The sequence below is a fragment of the Sus scrofa genome, chromosome 3, assembly GCF_000003025.6.
Source record: "Sus scrofa isolate TJ Tabasco breed Duroc chromosome 3, Sscrofa11.1, whole genome shotgun sequence".
In the NCBI taxonomy this organism is placed as follows: Eukaryota; Metazoa; Chordata; class Mammalia; order Artiodactyla; family Suidae; genus Sus; species Sus scrofa.
In genome coordinates, this window is record NC_010445.4 from 86306874 (window position 1) to 86328542 (window position 21669).

Below are 21669 nucleotides of genomic sequence, written 5' to 3' on the forward strand. Positions count from 1 at the left end.
AAATTTTTAACAGAATTGATAAAATGGATTTTGCTTAGAGAAGAAGGCAGCTGGACACCATGTCACATGGGATGTGGCTAAAGGGACTGGAGATGTTTACGCTGGAGAAAATGAGATTGCAGGGAGTCAGATATGATCTCCCCACATATTAAGGCTGTTGGAAGGCTGGATTCAATCAACAATGATTCAGAAGGCAGAACTTTGGCTAGAGGCCAAAAAAAAAAAAAAAAAAAAAATTCATGCGCACTGTGTATATGGAAAGATTGGCCAGTGGAAAACTGCTGGATAATTCCGGGAACCCTACCCAATATTCTCTGATAATCTATACGGGAAAAGAATCTGAAAAAGAATGGATGTGTGTTTACATATAAGTGAATCACTTTGTTGTACAGCAGAGATGATCACAACATTGCAAATCAACTATACTTCAATAAAACTTAAAATTTAGCTCAGTATAGAGCAAAGCAGTCTAACCATGGGCCTATTTAAAAATGAAGTGGGCTGCTTTGTAAGGTAGTTAATTCTTCATCTCTAGAGGTATCCTAGTAAAAGCACCAGTCCAAGACAGAGTGAAAATTCTTACTTTGCAGTTTGTGAGATGTTGGACTTGATGACCACTGAAGGTTTTTGAAGGAGGAATTCTATGCAATGAGACTCTGACTCAAATTAGTAAACATAATATCATGAAGGTTTCTATATAGCATAAATAATCGTGATACTGTAGATAACATTATCAATTGCTTATGCCTTCAATATTTAAAAATCCATGTAGGAAGTTCCTGTTGTGGTGCAGCAGAAATGAATCAGACTCATGTCCATGAGGAGGTGAGTTTGATCCCTGGCCTTGCTCAGTGGGCAGGGGATCTGACATTGCTGTGATCTGTGATGTAGTTCACAGACATGGATTGGATCCCGAGTTGCTGTGGCTGTGGCATAAGCCAGCAGCTGCAGCTCTGATTTGACCCCTAGCCTGGGAACTTCCATATGCCCAGGTATAGCCCTAAAAATTAAAATAAATAAATAAATAAACATGTAGATACAACAGACAAACTTGGATTTATCAGAGACTGAGAAAGTATATATAATAAACATGCAACATTACCTTGACAGGATATGAAAAAAGCTTAACGAAACCAAAATCATCTCCTGTGGCTAAGAGGGAACAGTCTTTGGTGAGACTGGCAGCATTTACATCAGTCACATCACTGTGTACTGGCCAGATTCCCTCACAGGTGGGGCCCAGAACACAGGTCCATGTGTCCCACTCTATCTTCTCAATCTTGAAAAGAAGGAAGGAAAATTAATATGTTTTGTACAACCTAGAGATCTTGTTTTATTTAAAAGAAACAAACTGAGGTAGGGTAGTTATTATTTTTTTCTTTTTTAGGGCTACACCCATGGCAAATGGAGGTTCCCAGGCTAGGGGTCTAATTGGAGCTATAGCTGCTGGCCTAAACCACAGCCACAGCAACACCAGGTCCGAGCTGTGTCCGCGACCTACATCATAGCTCACGGCAACACAGGATCCTTAACCCACTGAGCAAGGCCAGGGATTGAACTTGTGTTCTCAAGGATACTAGACAGACTCGTTTCTGCTAAACCATGACGGGAACTCTGAGACTGAGTAGTTACAAATGATGACTTTGTCAACACTAGGCATTTGCTGTATGCTGCAGTGCATAAGCCCTCAGTTCATTATTAGGTGGCATATGCATGGTCTCAATAAACCAATACTGTAGTCACATCTCCATATATTTTCCCCTAGATAAAATTAACATTGTGTGGGGATTCCCTTGTGATGAGAGTTAGGGATCCAGCATGGTCAGTGCTGTGGGTTCCATCCCTGGATTGCGGACATCTGACAATAACAAAGTATTTTAGTTCTTACCTAGATAGTTATCACTGGACATGCCATAAGCTAGGGCAGGGTTTCTTAATGTCAGCTTGATTGACATTTTAGGCTGGATAATTCTTTGTTCCTGTGCCTGGTGAGGTGTTTAGCAGCATCCTTGTCCTGCATCTACTGGATGCCAGTAACACTCCCTCCCCAGGTTGTCTCCAGATATTGCCAAGTGTCCCTGGGGGAGGCAGCAAAATTGCTTCCGATTGAAAATCACTGAGCTAGATGGACCAGTGTGGCTGATCATTTAGCAAAGTATTTTTTTCTTTTCTTTTTAGGGTTATACCCGCAGCATATGAAAGTTCCCAGGCTAGAGGTCTAATTGGAGTTACAGCTGCCAGCCTACACCACAGCCACAGCCACATCAGATCCAAGCCATGTCTGTGACCTACATCACAGCTCACAGCAACGCTGGATCCTTAACCCACGGAGCAAGGCCAGGGATCGAACCTGTGTCCTCATGGATACTAGTCAGGTTCGTTTTCTGCTGACCCACAATGGGAACTCCAATAAAGGAGCACTTTAATATCTATCATATTTAACAGTTTCCTCATGACTGTTTCTTTTTTTAAAAAAATCTTTTTGGAAAAGGAGATTTTCCAAATCCTTTATACTTAGTGGAAGGGACTGAGAGTATTGATAAGTAAAACAAAGGGTCACGTCTCTGGAGCTCTTCGTGGTGGCAATTCTAGGGTGGACAGGCTGAGTAGACATTAGCTGAAGGGTCTCTCCAACCAACAGCACCAGAAAACAGCCTCTGGAACAATACCTATGCATTGCAGAGACAAGTTAACTCTTCAGAGCCAGAGCCTGGCATTTCAGGAAGCCTCCTAACACAGATTTCCCTTTTGTACATACTTTTAAAAACATAGTTGCTCATCTGTCCCCACAGGGCTTCATCCTCCCTTACTATTTGGTCAGATCGCATTTTATTTTAGTATTCTTATTCGGGGGCATAAGAACAGGCAAGGCAAAACACAGGTGAAGTACATAAAATGATGCTGCATGGTCTAGGCTGGGATCACAGCTCCAATGTCTTTTTACGTTCTTGGAGCCTTAATTTCCCTGTCTCTATGATGAGATTGACAACTGTCATGCAAGGTAGTGGTGAGGACAGAAATATAGGTATGTGAAGTGCCTGACACATTCCACAGGTGTTCAGTGAATGAATGACATAATTAAAAATATCCCTTACTCAAGGCTATTAAAGTTTCTCCATATAAAAAAGTTAAAGTGAAGACTGATCAAAGATGAATAAACTGGAGTTGGGGAGGGAGGTCATGAGTGAACAGTGTCCATTAATACAATGCCATCATCTGGGAGTTCCCGTTGTGGTGCAGTGGAAATGAATCTGACTAGGAACCATGAGGTTGTGGGTTCAATCCCTGGCCTTGCTCAGTGGGTTAAAGATCTGGCATTGCCGTGAGCTCTGTAGGACTCAGACATGGCTTGGATCTGATGTGGCTGTGGCGGGCAGCTGTAGCACTGATTAGACCCCTAGCCTAGGAACCTCCCTGTGCCTTGGGCACAGCTCTAAGACAGACAGACAGACAGACAGACAGACAGACACACACACACACACACACACAATGCCATCATCCATAACAACCTGTATTTCATGTATTATGGGAGGATATGAGTTCAAATGTCTCTGGGCATACTTGAAAATGCCAGTATAATTTATATTACTGGCTAAATGAGGCTAGAGAGAGGAAGAGACTTGTCCCTCAGCAGTGTACCTTTGACCCCTTTTTCTCTAAGGAAGCAATATTTCTTATTCTTTCATCAAAGGTTATATAGCAAATAAATGATTCAGATTGTCTCCCGGGACTAAAAAGACATCCTCAGTGTTCATCCAGGTAATGACCTTTTAGCCATTAGGGTTCGCTATGCTGAGGTGGTGCAGATGCTGAAAGAGGCACTGGGCCACAAGGGCAGCCAAGCTCTTAGGAGGAGCTTTTAGGAAGGTATTAACTCATGGATTCAAAAATTTCGTCTAGGGAGTTCCTATCGTGGCTCAGCGGTTAATGAAATTGACTAGTATCCATGAAGACTCGGGTTTGATCCCTGGCCTCATTCAGTGGTTAAGGAGCTGGCGTTACCATGAGCTGTGATGTAGGTCACAGACACGGCTCAGATCCTGCATTGCTGTAGCTATGGCGTGGGCCAGCAGCTGCAGCTCCGATTTGACCCCTAGCTTGGGAATCTCCATATGCCGTGGGTGAGGCCCTAAAAAGACAAAAGACAATTATCTAGGCTTTGATTTCAGCAATTTAAAAATTATGTATGTTGCTAAGAGTACAAGGAAAATATGAAAAAAGAAAACAGTTTGCTACATTAGGATGGTCAGGTTGTTGTGGATAGTTTTGTTTTGAAAAATAATTTGTTCACTGTTTCAGAAGATACTGTTTATGATTACAAACTGAGAAAGCATGTTTCAAAAATGTATGTTCATAAAAAGCTTTGCATAAAATCACAGGGCATGTGGGATGGGAAAAGCAACAGGTCGTATCTACATTGTTAGCTCGGTCACTGTCTCTGGCAGAGAAAAATGAAGCAGAATGCCAACTGTGCGTTACTACATCTGTCCTCAGAAAGTAGAAACCAGATTTCAGATTTGATCAAGCTTAAATATACACTAAATATAACCCATATTAGTGAACACAAGATAGGTTTTATTAAAATGTACCTATTAAATCTTCATAAAGTGTTTTTTAAAAAGATTCGTGTGCGGTTGTTACCTCTGAAGGTCTTATTATATGCCGTTTGCCTCTTGGAGCTTCAAAAAAGAGTTGTTCTTTGGCACCTGAATTAACCTGCAGCAATTTTCCTGTTAAGACAAAGTAGAAAGACAATTAAACTCTGCACTTATCATTTTGTTATAAAGTGATGAGCATTATTGCAACTACTGTGATTCATTTTAATCCAAGTCTCATAAATTAAGTAAATATACGTTGATCATCCAGAAATGCACTAAAGATAATTACATGGCAGGGTACAAACCCCAAAGCTATGATTTTTAAAAGTATGAACTTCATAAAATCTGACCTTGAACATCCTTCAAAAATTGAAGAATCAAGTTTGCTATGTTTTACTCTGTTGCATTGCAAACAGCTATTGTTCTAAAGCCTGACAATATCTTTTTTTCCCCTGTCTTTTCCTGTTGTCTCCTAGCACCACAGAGATGTAGTAAAAGAAAACTGCTTTGGCAAGAATTATGGTGCCAGAAGCAGGAACCTTGTAAGCATTCTTGTTACTAAGATATATATTCTAAATTTGCCCTTTAACATTCAGAAACAGGAAGGCTGGAAGGCATGAAACAAACTGTAAATGCTCATTCCATTCCCTCTTCCCTTTTTACTTGAGAATTTGTAAAGAAATCCAAAATTTTCCCCAAAACAAAATGTTGAGCAAAAAGTCTTTCAGTCTGATGTAAAATTTTAATCTAGATTCATTTGGATTAATGTTGGGAAAGACTGAACTTCCTAATTCTTTTCCTACCACCTCAACGATCAGTTTTATTGCTTGAAAACTGAAATGATTCAAAAGATAGACTTGTTAGTAGTTTTTCCAGCAGTTTTTAAATTATGGAAAACCACCAACACATATGGATATAATAGTATAAAGAAGCTATGTGGTCCAGGTCCAGCCTCAATGGTTACTAGCACATGGCCAGCCCTGAATCTCCACTCATTCGCTCACCCCAAATTACTCTCAAGAAAATGTCAGATATCCTAGCATTTCATCTGTAAATAATGAAATGCCCCCCTTCTTCTGAAACTATTTATATCTAGTAGTCTTGTTACGTCCTTCTTGGCAAAAATAATACCAAAATAAGAACTTTGTGATTTATATTGTGTTTTGTAATGTTTAAGTGGGTACCACCTAGGTCTGAAATCTAGCTTGGCTAACCTTCAGGAGTTGCAGGGCTGTTTCTAAGTGACTAATTAAAAACAGGGTTCTCTCATTTCATAACTGAAACCTGAATGGTTTCCAATTTGCTGAGTTATAACATGGGGATGCAGGCGTTTTTCCTTGGCTGTGAGGAGCAAGTAAATTCGAAACTGTTTTCTCTGAAATGGGCACATTTCCCCGAATTTAAGGCTGAACATACACAAATGAGAAGAAGAGGGAAGGGAGTTAGCTATGGTGTTTAGCATCATAAGAAAATGAATAATCATTATTTTTCCAGAAGACATTTTTAGAATTCTCAATTCTCAAGACTACAAATAACAAAGGTTGTGGGGAAAGAAAAGATCCAGTGAAAACACTCGTTGACTATAGATAATTTTAGATGATTTTTAGCCACGAGATCCTAAGAGAAATCAAAGGATTGTAGATGTTGGATAATCCTAACAACTCACTTTATATCACAGTCTCAAAGATCATACTTTAGTTTATAAAACAAAACAAAAACTATTAAAATAGCTCAGTGAAGTACTTTGTGACTGCAAGAAGGTTTAAAAAAACAACCACAACAGACCAGCACCAGAAGCACCATAGACAATGTGTGTGTACCTACCTAGCCCATACCCCTTCCCTGAGAACTGCCCTCTACCTGGGGCTGAGCCTCTGTGGTCATGTCTGGGCTCTGAGGGTGGACACCCACCCAGGACAGGCCAGGCTGGAGACTGGGCTGGGCAATCAAATTCTCTCTCCTGGGAAACTGGAATCTTAGGCTATATCAGTGGAGGCCTTCCTGGGAGGAAGTGTGGACTTAGAGATTGAAGTTGGCATTCTGGGGCAACAAAGAGTGAGTCATGTGCAAATGAATTAGGGAAAGACTGCTTTGCGAAGAGAGGGATCAAAAGCAGGTACCAGGCCCTGGAGAGCAGGGGACACGCAGGTACCAGGCCCTGGAGAGCAGGGGACACGGGGCCTCAGCACAGGAAAGGAGGGGAAGGGAGCTGCCAGGTTGGGTTCTAGGCATTTTCCCATTCATTCCTAGAACCAGTTTCCCAAGAGATATGGCTTCCTGCTCTTGGAGTCTGTGAGACATCCCTATTTTCCCAGTAAAGTCAGTCTTTATTCTTTTTAAATTTAAACTGCTTGAGTAGGTTTCTGTTCCCTGAAACCAAGGATACGAAGATATTAAAAAAAATCAATTATTCTTGTGTTAGAAAGGTAGAATTATGGGTGTGGTTTTCCTCCAAATTTTCTTTACTGCTGATATTAAACTGTGGTGTTTGTTTTTTTTTTTTTTTTTAGCATAGAGGAACTATTTAGGTCACCACTCCCCGCCCCCACTGGCTGCTGCGCTGTAATCTATAACTACAGAAATATTCTGAGCACAGGAGCAGAAGCACAGAGCAAAAAGTCTATAATCCATGTATAATTTGTCCCTGAATAACAGCAACCCTATTCTTTTGGAATCCTCACATTTTTATTCACTAGAAATGTCTACTCACACAGAATAGGAGAAATGAAAGAGGCAGCTGCTGTCCTCATCACCAAACAGGTACAGTAACATACACACTGCGCACACAGAACTTTAAAATCCACAGAGTGATTCATACATGTCACCCCAGTTGCTATCTAATTTACAAGTTAAAACAATTCTAAAATTGGTATTAAATGTACCAAACATATCAGGCCATTTGCAATGAAAATGGATATGAGACGTAATATTGTGGCTCAAACTGTTAATTGGTAAAAAGATCTCACAGTTCCGACATTTCTGGAAATGAACTAATGGCAGCTAGAAAATACCCTTCTGTGTTTTCTCTCTCTTTCCACATCTTTCTTTCTTCTTCAAGCATTCTGTGCAGAAGCATTCATTCAGGGGTAGCTGGGTTCCTGCAAAAGCCCCATGCGCTTTTCCCTTTTCTAGGACCTGCGGTTGCCATGGACACGGAAGACTGCGGAGGCTGGCGGCTGTGCCATTCCCCGCCCTGATGAGCCAGCTGGCTCTGGCAAATGCTTTCACTATTTTTGACAAGATCAAAGGAATGAAACAGATCCCTGCTCCCGTATTCTGCTCACTATCCTCTGCAGGCCCTGCTGCGAAAAGCTGGGCTGATCTTGAGGCAGCCTGACACATGCTTGAGGGCAGGCATTTTAGGAACTGGGATATCAGAACTACAAGAATATCAATATGACACATGTCTCATGGCAACGAAATTGGAGTTAAACCGGGGAAAATTCACGGGCACACTCACTCTTACTCTCCAGATGGCGTAACTCTTCCCTAAAAATCAAAAATATTCTATTCTCCTCTCAGGCCACAGAAACCATTTGGTCTGATCCTTTTAACTGACTGAAATGGCCACTTAGGATGAGAGGCATCGTGGCTTTTCAAAGACCTCAGCATCCTTACTCTCACTGCCCTTTCCATCATTCTGAGCACTAGATGGACCACAGTCTCTGGCTTTGGGAAGAGATATGGAAATAGTGAGGTGTGCTTCTTTCCCTGCAGAGTGATGGCTCCACACTGAGGGCCTGAATTCAGACCCCTACCCAGGGGCCTCCACCGGGGCAGCCCACTGGCCCAGGCTAAGGTCTCACTCTTCTCACCTGGGATCTACTCCCTTTTATACCACATCTGACACAGGGCCGACAACACATTTGACGACTGAAAAAAACAATAACCTTCCCCAAACACAAATACAACTACAATGTCCCACCTCATACTCATTTAGGACGGCTACCGTCAAAAACAAAACAAATCCCAGAAAATAACAAGTGCTGGTGAAGATGTGGGGAAGCCGAACCTCTAGCGCACTGTTGGTGGGAATGTAAAGTGGTACAGCTGCCAGGGAGGGCAGTATGGTGGCTCCTCAAAAAACTAAAAATGGAATAATTTTTGATTCAGAAATTCCATGTCTGGGTATATACTCAAAATAACTGCACACTCATGTTCACAGCAGCATTATTCATAATAGCTAAATGGTGTAAGCACACAAAGTGTCCACTGATGGATGAATGGATAAACATATGTGCCATATACACACAATGGAACATTACTCAGCCTTAAAAGGGAAGGTAATTCCCTTCCTTCCTTCTGTTCTTTCTTTTATTTTCTTTATTTTCTTTCTTTTCCTTCCTTCCTTCCTTCCTCTTATGCCTATTCCTGTGGCACATGGAATTTCGTGGGCCAGAGATTGAATCTGATTTGCAGCTATGACCTATGATCTACCCTGAAGCTGTGACCATGCCTGAGCCTTTAACCCACTGCTCCAGACTGGGGATCAAACTGTAGTCAGATTCTTAACCCACTGCACTACAGCAGGAGCTCCAAGAAGGTAATTCTGACACATATTAGAGCCTGGATAAACCTTCAGGACATTATGTTCAGTGAAATAAGCCAGTTACAAAAAGACAGATACTGTATGATTCCACTTATATGAAGTACCTAGAATAGTCAAATTCAAGAAGACATAAAGTAGAATGGTGCTTGCCAGAGGTTGGGGGAGGAAAAAAGGGGAATTACTATTTAATGAGTAGAAGGTTTCAATTTTATAAGGTGAAAAGAGTTCTGAGATGGACGGTGGTAATGGTTGCACAATAATGTGAATATATTTAATGTCACTGAACTGTACACTTAAAATGGTTCAAATAGTCTACACTGTTGATGGGAATGTAAATTAGTACAACCACTGTGGAGAACAGTATGGAAAAACTAAAAATAGAATAACCATATGATCCAGCAATCTCACTTCTGGGCATATATCTAGAGAAAATGTAATTTGAAAAGATACATGCATCCAAATGTTCATTGCAGCACTATTTACAACAGCAAAGTCATGGAGGCAACTTAAATGACCATCAGTTGAGGAATAGATAAAAGTGTGGTATACACACACACACACACACAGTGGAATATTACTTGGCCATAAAAAAGAATGAAATAATGCCATTTGCAGCAACATGGATGGACCTGGAGATTATCCTATGAAGTGAAATAAGTCAGACAGACAAAATTATCATATGATATCACTTATACGTGGAATCTAATTTTAAAATATGCAAATGAACTTATTTACAAAACAGAAACAGACACAAAAGACTTCAAAAACAAACTTATGGTTACCAAGTGGGAAACATGGGAGAAAGAGTTAAATTGGGAGTTTGGGACTGACATATACACACTACTATATAAAGAATAGATAATCAACAGGGACCTACTCTGTAGCACAAAGAACTCTACCCAATATCCTGTAATAACCTACATGGGGAAAGAATCTGAAAAAGAATGGCTATATTTATATAAATAATTGAATCACTTTGTTGTATCCCTGAAACTAACATGACATTGTAAACCAATTATACTCTAAAATAAAAAACTTAAAAATGGTTAGGATAGTAAATTTTGTTATGTGTATTTTATCTTAATTAAAATAATTTAAAGAAACCTTCCCAATCAAAACATGATGTTCTTCCTATGTCCCATTTTCTCCTGCCCCTTCACTCCATAAAATGTAAATAATAAGTGGTTTTAACTGCCTAACAGTCACTGTGATGGTGGGATTCACATGTTGTGTCAAGCCTTTTGTTTGTGTGTGTGTATATCTGTGTGTGTGTTGGCTTCTAAATAAAACTCACCACACTCTATTCTACATATGGATAAAGATGACCCTCACTGTTCTAAATCTTTTTCAAAAGTGGCCATATCTAGGGATGTTAGTCAGCAACAGATAGGGTGAAATCCTTGCTTTTTAAAAAAATGATAAAGGGGAGTTCCTGTTGTGACTCAGCGGAAACGAATATGACTAGTATCCATGAGGACGCAGGTTTGATCCCTGGCCTTGCTCATTGAATTAAGGATCTGATGTCACCGTGAGCTGTGGTGTAGGTCGCAGATGTGGCTTGGATCTGGTGTTGCTGTGGCTGTGATGTAGGCCGGCAGCTAGAGCTCTGATTAGACCACTAGCCTGGGAAGCTCCACATGCCATGGGTATAGCCCTAAAAACAAACAAACAAAAAAAAAAATAAAAAAGATAAAGCAGAGAATGGGAAAGAAGGGGGTTGAGAAGCAGCTGCTTCCATCCCATCCCCCCGGCCCAGGCCTCCCTGGTTTCAAAATGCCTCCCAGGCGGCCAGTGTCCTGCTCAACCTAAGTGCCAGCTTCAGCCTTCAGCACTGTGTCCAGATGGCCTTGGCGTGAAAGTGAGAGGGACTTATCTGATCTCTTTTTGCTCTTGTCAGGACTTGCACCTCCCACAATAAATGCTGTGCCCTCCCATCTCTTGTGCGATGGAAAACGCCTGCAGGTTGTAATGCTTAAATCAAGTTCAAATAAGTAACCCCTGCCTGGCAGATGGATCAGTCTTTGGCCACTACTTCAAGCAATAAGTGAGATAAAAATATTCTGGCATCTCTGAAATACTCTCTCTTTGGTCAAGGCCCTCATCACCTTTTTCTCTTGGTTTATTTTAGTGGCTTTCCAGCTCCAGGTTCATTTACCCTCCTCTAGATGGTAGGGAATGCCCCACTCTAAATCCCTCAGAGTTACTAATGCCTGCAGGATAAAGCTCAGGTTAAACTCCTTAGCATGAAGTAACAGTCCTTTACTGGCTGCCTCAGCCAGCCTCTACGCATTTCCTGCTCTACATGCCCTCAGCCACTCAGCATCACTGTTTCTTAATCCCCCCTGTTCCTCCTACCTCCACACAGCGGTACACCACGTTCCTTTTGAGCCTGGAATGCTCGTCTGTCTTACACTTCATCATCTGTTGAACTTGTACTCATCTTTCAAGATGTATCTCAAAGGTCATCCTTCTATAAAGGCTTTGCAGATTTTCCTGGCGGTTCTTTCCTCAGAAATACCACTTTCTACCACAATGGATTAAAGCTTCTCTGAAAGCTGAGAGCTTGCCTATGCCTAAATGCCTGCTCTGGACTCAACATCAGCCAAATCCTTTGGATGGGTTTTTAAAGAAGCATGGATGCTGCACCTGGGTGGTTGATGCTGCACCTGGGTGGTTAACGCTGCTTGGCCCACTGGAAACCCCCTTTCCCCCGCTTACCATTTCCCCTTGACCCACCTTTATAACCATGCCTTACCTAGTCTGTGCTCTTGTATTGTTCAGGCACAAGTATGACTCCCATACAAAGTTCTAAACTCTGCAGAGAGCAGGAACCGCGTCTCACTCCATTCTGGATCCTCCACATTTTCTGGTTTAAGACTTTGCATGTGCTAAGAGTTAGATTTGTTACATAAATAAATAGACAAATCCCTATGACATCTGTGGGCATGACTTGGAGGAGGTGGGGGAAGGTTGGGAGTTTTAGAGAGCAGAGAAAGTCTAGGTGAGCTGAACGCAGTTTTCTACCTCCAATGGAGGATGGAAATTACTAGAAACTTCTTGGACAGTTCTCCAGGAGATGAGATTTGGTAGGAAAAGGGGAAGGAGTGAGGAGTCGATATAGTGTGGCAAGGATACAGCGTGCCATACACAGATGTGAACTGGTGGCTTGCTCTGGCATCACATACCTTTGACTGTCTTAAAACCCAATGGCTTGACTTAATAATAACAGTAGTGGTAGTAGTAGTAGTAGTAGTAATAATGATAATAATAATAATACAAGATGGAAAAATACTTAAAATGTTAACAGCAGCTGCCTCTGGATTATAAAATTAAAACCATTCATATTGTGAGTTTCCCCCCTGTTTTTCTTTAAAATTCAAATGGCATTTGTTCTGGGAACAATATAAGGATGGACATGACTTTTTAAAAAACAAATTATATTTTAAAAGCCACAACATACATTACCTCTAGAGTCCCAGTCAATGTGTGTAATGTAACTAGAAGCACCTTTACAGATGCCAACCCTCTTGCTTGTCAGTACATTGTAAATATCCACAAAGTTATCATGTGATGCCACGGCAAGGTATTTTCCTGTGTCTGTAAAGGAAAATGCATGGTTAACACCAAAACATTAGCATTTTTAAATGGGTTAAGGGTCAAGGAAATATTTAAAAAGAGTCCAGTCTTGTAACTTTGGGTCCTAAGCTATTTTTTACAGTCTTTTGCTGCCATCTTCACCTTTTGAAAACTTAATGTCAGAGATCATTTCTTTTCTGTGATGGAAGGAGACCATGTCTTCAACAGTGTCAGCATTTACAACCAGGAAACTCCCATCATTCAAGCCGACTGCTAAGGCTTTCCCATCAGGGGAGAAGGCACAGCATCTTCCACCTATGGGAGGACCCACAAAGAGCATCGTTATGATCTCTGACTTTGCTATAAAACAAGCCACACAAAGAGAGGGGGGTAATGTGCATACGTGCATGAACATGAGACCGTGTCTTTACATTAACACGACTTGTGAGAACAGCTAATACTTCATGATATAAAGCATCTCTTCTCTCCAAACCCAAGGACAACGGTCATAATATGAAAAATAAGTTTCCAATTTCTTTGAGGTTTACCCATTCATTTCTTTGTATCTGAATACCTGGAGTTTTCAAGACATAAGTGGAGTGAATGGAGAAAAGGGATAAAGGATGAATATAACCAACATTTCTGCTACCCAGAGGTGATACTTAGGAACAGGAGCTCTGTAATAAAATTTCTGGAAACTCTTTTTAATATCATGCCTCACACACAAAACTTGCTTGGAGCACTCTGTTGTCCTTTTAGGCACTCTAATTCCCTGATCCACGGACCACATGCATGCTTCTCGAGGTGGAAGATTTTGTTCCTGCCTCTGCTGTCATGAGAAGAATGGAACGTGGACATTCTCTCCAGAAGTGTCTGCCAAACTAACCAGGTCTGGGCTGGGGCTGCTACATGAGCAATGCTTTCCACTGCTTTGCTTTGCTCCCACTCCACAGGGAGACACTTTTGAATGAGGAGTACGGACGCTGTGAGGATATATTTAATAGGAATCCTATTTAAGAGTACACCCAGCTCCGACCTGTTTTTATTGTCAAGACTTTGGTGAACACAGCCCAGGAATGGGACAGTCATGCAGCCTTGTGGTACAGCGTTCCAAACTGAGCTTCCACACCCACCCCTTGGCCATGGTTCATGGCATGTGAAAGCCACGTTCACACCAGTAACTTTAAATTGGTTCCTCTAAACTATCTTTCCTCCCTTTCTCCACCCATTCATGTTGCCGTTATTTACCTACTATGGATCAGGCATGTACTAGTGCAGAAAGAAGAGAAAGACCAGTCTGCCTTTGAGGAGACTCATTAGATTAGGTCAAGCATAATAATTTATTGTATGAACCAGGACACTTGAGAGTGAAAGAGAGAGCTATTAATAATTACACCAGGATATCAGCTGTGAACTATGCTGAATGGCCATCCTATCTAAGATGTGTTAGTAGTCGCTCTTCTGAACTAATTTTTAAACTAGTGAATAAAGTCCACTATCTGAAATTCAAGTCACTCACAGTGAGGCCTTGGTCTGTCCTTTTACCCTGTATAAATTCGTGGCCAAGTTATTTGATCTTGTAGTGGGTAAGAGCATGGGCTTTAGGGTCAGCCCTGGGTTGGAATCCTGGACCCACCACTTACTAAGACCTGGAAGCCCAGTGTAGAGAGAGACATATGGTGGAGGGGGCAGTGCCCTGCAGTGCCCACAGGTGTGCTCTCGGAAGTCACCCTGCCTGGGCTTGAATTCAGTTCCATCTCTTACTAGTTCTGCAAATTTGGGCAAATGACAAGTTCTCTGTGCCTCAGTTTCCTCATTTGTAAGTGGAAATAATAAAGGCCTTACTCACTGGGTTCATGAAAGCCAAAGGCAAAGTGCTAGCAAGTCACTGGCTCAGCAATAGAGCCACCATCCTGGCTGCCACTACTGTCCTGACACCTTTCCTTCACTTCCTAGCACAACACATTCCCCATGTCTATGTATAAACACTTTAGGGCCAGACCCCAATCTCATCCTTTTCTGCCTTAACTTTCACAAATCCTTTGAGCCTCAGCTCTCATGTTTCTTCCCTGATGAAGCTGTCCCTGGCCATGTGCCTTGCTCTTATCCTTTGTGCCGGAGATCTTTCATTTGTCCTCACCCACTCTCCACCCTGCTCTGGACCCAGAGCTGGCCTGTGTGAACTCTTATCAATGGGCTCCCTCGCCCTCTGGCTTCTGATTCATTTGGTCAAGGGGCAGCAGGAAGGAGCAGGAGACGGGAGGGAGGGATTCAGGGAAAGGAGGATAGAGGATGGGGAGTTGGGGCACAGGTCCCCTGGCTGCCTCCCTGCTGGGTCACTGCATGCCGCTGAGTCTCCAGGCTGATGGCCACAGCTCCTGCCAGCCTGTCCTCTCACACAGCTCTTACTTTAAAGGTTCTAGCAACTCCCTGCCTCTTGCCCCTGCAGACCCAGGGCTGGTAGTGGTGCCTGGCTATTACCAGCAGCACCGTGCTGCACGAGCCCTGGTCACTTCCCTACACCTTGCCCGCCCCTTTATAAACAGTCCCATTTTGAGACTCTCCTCAAATTACCCAATTTGAATGGACCAGCTGCTGCTGGGACTCTCTTAGAATCTTGTCTATCTCTGGCCCTAGAGCTGTGACTGTTCCTCCTGGGATCCCCAGAACCTGATATAAAGAAGCCACTTAATCAATGTCTGCTGCATTTGGACTTCTTGCTTTACTTCAGTTCTAATGTGAATAGGTATTCAACACATATCTATTCATGTCTTGATATTAACTATTAGTTTTATGCTGCCTTTCATTGTTCAGTAATATAATCAGTTCTGGAGACTGGCAGACATAAAAACAAACTGTATTCTTTACGAGCTGATGCTTTTTAAAAAACTGATTCCCACAGTTCTAGATGAGAAGAGGAAGGACATATTGCCCCCAGGTGGCAAATGTCTGTGCAGTGCAAGAAAATGAAGTGAGGACGAGAGCTGGGTACTGATGGGTCAGGCCAGCCTGCTGGCACAATGCTACATGTGAATAGCTATACAGAGACGAACACTAAACCTCCGTTGCCCAGCATACTCAGGCGTATAATAGGTGCTCTCAGTAAATATGAGCTGAATGAATGAATAGTGAATTCAATACTTTCAGTCGTAAATACTTTTAGAGATGTGTAAGGTGATGTCGCATACCTTTTTTGAGTTTCCGTACCGCCAGCATACGATGCTGGGAGGATAATTCCCAGATCCGAAGTGTTTTATCATCGCTTACTGTGGCACAGATGGGCAGGAGGGGGTGAGCTGCCAGCCCCCACACTTCTCCCTCCATGTGCCCCTATGGGAGAGGAAACGAGGCAACATCAAGTCAGTCCATGCTTCTTGGCTAGCCCTTTTGCAGGCTTGTGCTGCACATTCGGCCTGAGAGGCTCCCAAACAGGTGCAAATATGAATAAACACAGTAGGAGCCTCCTTCAGCTAAAATGATTGCACTGAATAAAATTTCATTTGAATTCGAATCTAAAGCTGGGCCTACATGATGTTAAAGCATCTGTTTGGAAAGTAAAGTATGGATTCACATGCTTCTAAGGTTTGTTTTTATGATGCCAAACATCCTTTGACTTAGAAAGTCTGAGGGAATAATGCGCTGACCTCACTTTATCCTGTTTGACATCAAATAAACACAGTATATGCGTATCTTCTCATTCAACAGCTTGATTACGACACGAACCACTTTCATCAATAAAACCATATTCTAAAAGATGTAGTTACCACCTATCTGTCAGAGGAATTAGACAGCAATAGCCTGTTAATTAATTATTCCATATTAGTCCTTTGAATGCCCAGCATTTGGCAGGGCAGAAATAGAGCTAAATCTTCATTTCAAGTGTCCTGGGTATAGGTCACGGTCAGCATTAATTCACCAATTGTTCTATCCAGTGAACACAGAAAACTGAAGGGACTTGACAAGCACTGGACCAATTCCACATGCTGATGTTTTATCAGAAACACACTTAACTGACTTAGTGTAATAACTGCGATGAAACAGTATTTAACAAATGAACAATGGGGGAAATGAATCTGATTCTTCTCATTTATCACTCTATAAAGCAGTGTAAAGAATAAATTAGATATGGGACAATAAAACAGACCAGATTGTTTACTGAATTTTTGCTTTTTAGGACTAATTATAAAACGGCTTTGTTAGGAGTTCCCATTGTGGCTCAATGGTTAACGAATCCGACTAGGAACCATGAGGTTGCGGGTTTGATCCCTGGCCTTGCTCAGTGGGTTAACGATCGGTGTTGCCGTGAGCTGTGACGTAGGTCACAGACGCAGCTTGGATCCCGAGTTGCTGTGGCTCTGGTGTAGGCCAGCAGCTACAGCTCCAACTGGACCCCTAGCCTGGGAACCTCCATATGCTGCAGGAGTGGCCCAAGAAATGGCAAAAAGACAAAAAAAAAAAAAAAAAAAAAAAAAAGAAAAGAAAAGAAAAGAAAAAAAAGGCTTTGTTAGTAAAGCAAAAAGCCAGACCATGTGCAGGTATCTGAAAGGTGTTTGTAGCTGGAATTCTCTGGGGAACAAGTGGCTCTCCAAAGAGAAACTGGTCACTTCTAGTTTAAATGGGAAGCTGTCTGAGTAATTTGGCAGAAGATACACAGTTCACAACACAGCTGACATTCAAATATCTGAGAAGGGCTGAAGGGTGTAGATATTGTTTTGAATTTATTAGATTTAATAATGAATCTGATATGAGCACCCCACACCCCCAGTTTTCTAGTTTTCTCCCCTTTAGAAGCCTCCTATCCCCAAAGTCATGGTCAGAAGATGCGTCAGAGGTCAGTCTGCCTGGGGCTCTTTTACAGATGAAGCCCTTTTGAACACTGAGGACAGAGTTTGGGGGTTCTGAGCCCCTTTCGAACCACTGCCTCATGTACTGACTTAAAAATCATCTTCCCTTAATCTGATTGTGTACTTTAATTCCTATATGACATAGGAAGGGATAGTGAGCGAGGCAGCTGGAAGTCTCTTGGGTAGCACAAGGCAAGGAGCTTAGGACATTTCTTTCCTACTGACCGTCCATAAAGCTGATCATAACCAGCTACACAAGTGAAAGCTGATTATGTTCAAAGTACCACAATGAGAATTTTCAGTACTCACTTCCTGTCACTTCTCTCTTCCCCCAACCTATTCTCTTAAAAAAATCAGCAACCTACTCCAAGCGACACTGAAGTGCCATGCTACCAGAACTGGAAAAGTGATTCTGAAATTTTCTCATAGCAGCCTAACTGATGGTCTTAACCATGTTGCCTCTACTGTTCCTTAAATGCCCCCCGCCCCGCCCCGTGTCCACCTCTCAGATGAGGACTGTGAGCTTCAAGAGAAGAGGAAGGCCTGTTTCACTATGCACAGCACACAGCATAGGGCTGGTCTCAGCAGGAACACACAAACATTGACTGAACTGAACTACTGAGTTCTACCTAGGAGGCAAGGGCAAATGAGTGACAGCCCAGAAGTGGAGAGAGAGAGGCTGAAAAAAAGGAAAAAAGGAAAAAAGGAAAAAAGGAAAAAAGGAAAAGCATGGCACATATTTAAGGAGCTGTGCCTTCTGCACCATGATCATGTATCTCCACACATGTATCTCCACACAGAAACATGTGGGGAACAGCCTGGTATAGTGACAAAGAAAGGGCTCTGGTCTCCAGCAGTGCTTGGTGGGAATCCCAGCCCTGTAGTTCTTAGCATGCGGCTGTGGGCAATTTACTGGGCTTTGGGTCCCTCATCCATAAAACAATTACAACTGAGCAAATTTGTCATGGAGATGAGAGAGGAATTTTGCACAACAGTACTTCCTGACACATAAATGGCACTCATGGTTATTTGTATTATTAGAGCATCAGAAACAAATACAGTAAAGAAGAGAGTTGTAGAGAATGAAAAAGTGAAAAGTCTTTATTATCAAGTTTAAAACATATTTAAATAAAATTAGCTCAACTACTATACTTTTTAAAATTTGAAACGGTAGAGTTTAAAGTCTTACATGGCTGTTTAAATCATACTACAGTATAAATCTTACAACGCATTTAGCAATATAGCATGTAGCAAACAATTTAAAGTCTCAAACATTTGGGGATCAGAAAGAAACTTAATTTTCAATAACATAAAATAATAAGTCATGGTTGGAAGGAAAAGGAAATCAGCTTGGAAGGAAACCACAAAGGCAGGAACACTTGGAGGAAAAGGAAGTCAAGCCTCAAGTACACATCTCAGCACAGTTCTCAACCTGGGCTACCCAGCATAATCAGCACAGAGCTTCTCAAGTTGGTTTTTAACACAGATTCTTATTCAAGATATCCGGAGTGGGGCTTGGGCACATGCATTTAAAAGACCTGATCCATGATGTGTGTGTGCAGACCTGTTCTAAGTTATAGCAAAGCAGAGGGCCTCTTTCATTGGGATCTGGGGGGTTGGTCCTGAAACAGCAGCCACAGGCATCAATTAGGTAAGAGAAGGAGGTAAAGCTTAGATAACTGGTCCATATTCCTTCCAGGCCACCTTCTGAATGCACGCCCTCCTCCCTTCCCATGCCTCTCTCATCCATAACGAAGGTCCCTCCATCACCACATTGGGCAGGACTATCTCCTCACCTCTGCACACTCCCATTAGGTGAAATCTGACCACATCTTTGATCAGAGGATTCTGTTGATGTTAATTTTAATCTGATTTTACCTGAATAAGATTTTTGTAAAGAGTATGTTACATGTTTATGTGAGTCAAGGCTGAGACTAGAATGATGCACAAAGTCTAAGGAGACACATATTTGTAAGTGTGCAGAGCAAATAATTTTTTGTCAGTGTGACAGGTTTTTGCCAGATTGAGAGGAAATATACCTAAGGAGTATATTTGGACCTGATTCAGATGATGAAATTATGGACTTTGAGCAGATATTGTAAAGGGCTGAGGCTCTGGGGGGCCTTAGAAGGGGGGAAGGTATTTTTCACGTGGTAGTAGCATCAATAATTGGTAGGCAGAGGGCATACTGGGCATGCTGTGACCCTCAGAATCCTCTTCCTGGTTTTTGCACTCTTGGGTAATTGTCTCCCTTTGAGTGTGGTATAGCCTGTGGCTTGTCACCAGCCAACAAAATACGGCAAAGGGGGTGGATGTTCATGATTACAGGTATGTGAGGATTACTTAAAGGCACTGTAGTACCTATTTTTTCCTCTTTCTTTTGCTTGCTTTGAGGAAGCAAGCAGTTGGGTTGGGGAACCGCATGTGACAATGAACTACAGGTAACCTCTGAGGGCAGAGAGGAAACGGAAGTCCTTGGTCCGACACTCACAAGGAACTGTACTCTGCCAACAGCCTGAGTGACTTCGGAGGCAGATCCTTTCACAGCTGAGCCTCAGTTAAGACCACAGTCCTGGCTGTTATGGCAGCCTTACAAAACCTTAAGCAGAGGACCCAGTTAATCTGTGTTCAGACTCCTGACCCACAGAAACTATAATATAAAAAGTGTTGTTTTGAGATGCTGTTTGTGGTAATTTGTTATATATCAATAGGTAATTAATATAACACTTGCCTGACCCTGAGAGCAAGTGCTTCCTTAATTTTTGCACCCTAGGTGGCCCCCATTGCTGCAGCCTGATTCCAGCTCTCATGTAAACTGTGGTTTAGAATATGTACAAACACAATACCTGAACAAGCAGTGTCATTGGTCCACTTTTATCGATTTCCAGGATCTCTCCATTTTTTGTTCCCACGAGGATATGTCCATGTCCTAAAGTGATGGCACGAATTGAAGGGTTATCTTCCAAAAGCAAGCCTGAGGGAGGACATACTGTATTTAATATTGTAAATGTTATATCTAATACAGTAAAAAATAAAAACAGGATAAAGACTACATAAATTCTCTTTATATAGTTCCAAAGCACTAGGTACTAGATAATCATCCTTGATATTTCTACTGATATTTCAAGAACTCTGAATGTGGCAGAAAAAAAGAGAATGATTTGGTGATCATTTTCCAAGAACTTTAGTAAAATCTTTTCCATCCCTAGAAACAGAAAGATTTCTATTGCATACTTAGGAATGGCACCTTTTGAACTAGTTGACAATGCTGCTCTTTTAATGGCATAAGTCTTCAAGCATCTTTCAAACATATCATCCCAGAGCTCCACAATTCCATCCTTTCCACCTGTTACAAAACCCTGTGAAGGCACACAGAGGAAGAATTACATACACATATCAAAATGACAAGGTACCCACCCAGCCTTAAAGGGATTCCCCCTTGGGCAAAGAAACTTTGGTTGTGTTTTCTTTCTAAGTATAGGAGACCACTGGTCGGAATTCGGCACCCTGAATCATGACGGCCATGTCTGTGCCCATCCCCTGACTGGAATGTGGATTCTTACAAAACAAGACTGGCCTCAAGGCCTGGCAGAGTTTCTGGCATCTCAAATACTCTTACTGAATGAATTGGAATCAACATCATAATTAAAAGTTATTGTTAAACATTTTAAAATATTTACTTCTAGGAGAAAACATCATTATTTATTATTAAGAGTAACAGGTATTTCATATAACAAAACTGTCTTGCTATTTTGTTCAATAAACCTTAGTTCCCATGATAATTAAAATCCAGATGAATTTTTACAAAACATGGAAAGTAAAAAGCTTGACATATTGGATTAAAAAAAAAAAAACCTAAACAGTGATCTTTATTCTTGTGCTAAGATTATGATTTCTTGGCTTTATTAATTTTCCTTTCTGGCAACTTATATATACCAACTGTTCTTAGAAAAGTATTTTTTTTAAAGAAATATACTGAGTAATTGTTTTCTCAGAAACTTTAAATTTACTTAATTTCAATGAAGTTCACAAGGAAATAATATTTTGAAGTTTATTACATTAAATGTCCTTATTTATCCTTATTATAGATTTTGAACCTAGG

The 21669-nt window shown here is 41.6% G+C and overlaps 1 protein-coding gene across 3 annotated transcripts in view; it reads right to left on the reverse strand.

Annotated features, from left to right (window-relative positions):
- EML6 (echinoderm microtubule associated protein like 6) overlaps window positions 1-21669 on the reverse strand; it is a 285579-nt gene that overhangs the window by 55387 nt on the left and 208523 nt on the right. For all 3 annotated transcript variants that reach the window (XM_021087539.1, XM_021087538.1, XM_021087537.1), the window contains exons 20-26: window positions 20815-20926; window positions 20414-20541; window positions 15912-16053; window positions 12886-13038; window positions 12613-12744; window positions 4642-4730; window positions 1103-1279 (exon numbers count right to left, since the gene is read on the reverse strand). In XM_021087539.1, coding sequence (XP_020943198.1) covers window positions 1103-1279; window positions 4642-4730; window positions 12613-12744; window positions 12886-13038; window positions 15912-16053; window positions 20414-20541; window positions 20815-20926 — 933 coding nt within the window. The remainder of the gene's footprint in view (window positions 1-1102; window positions 1280-4641; window positions 4731-12612; window positions 12745-12885; window positions 13039-15911; window positions 16054-20413; window positions 20542-20814; window positions 20927-21669) is intronic.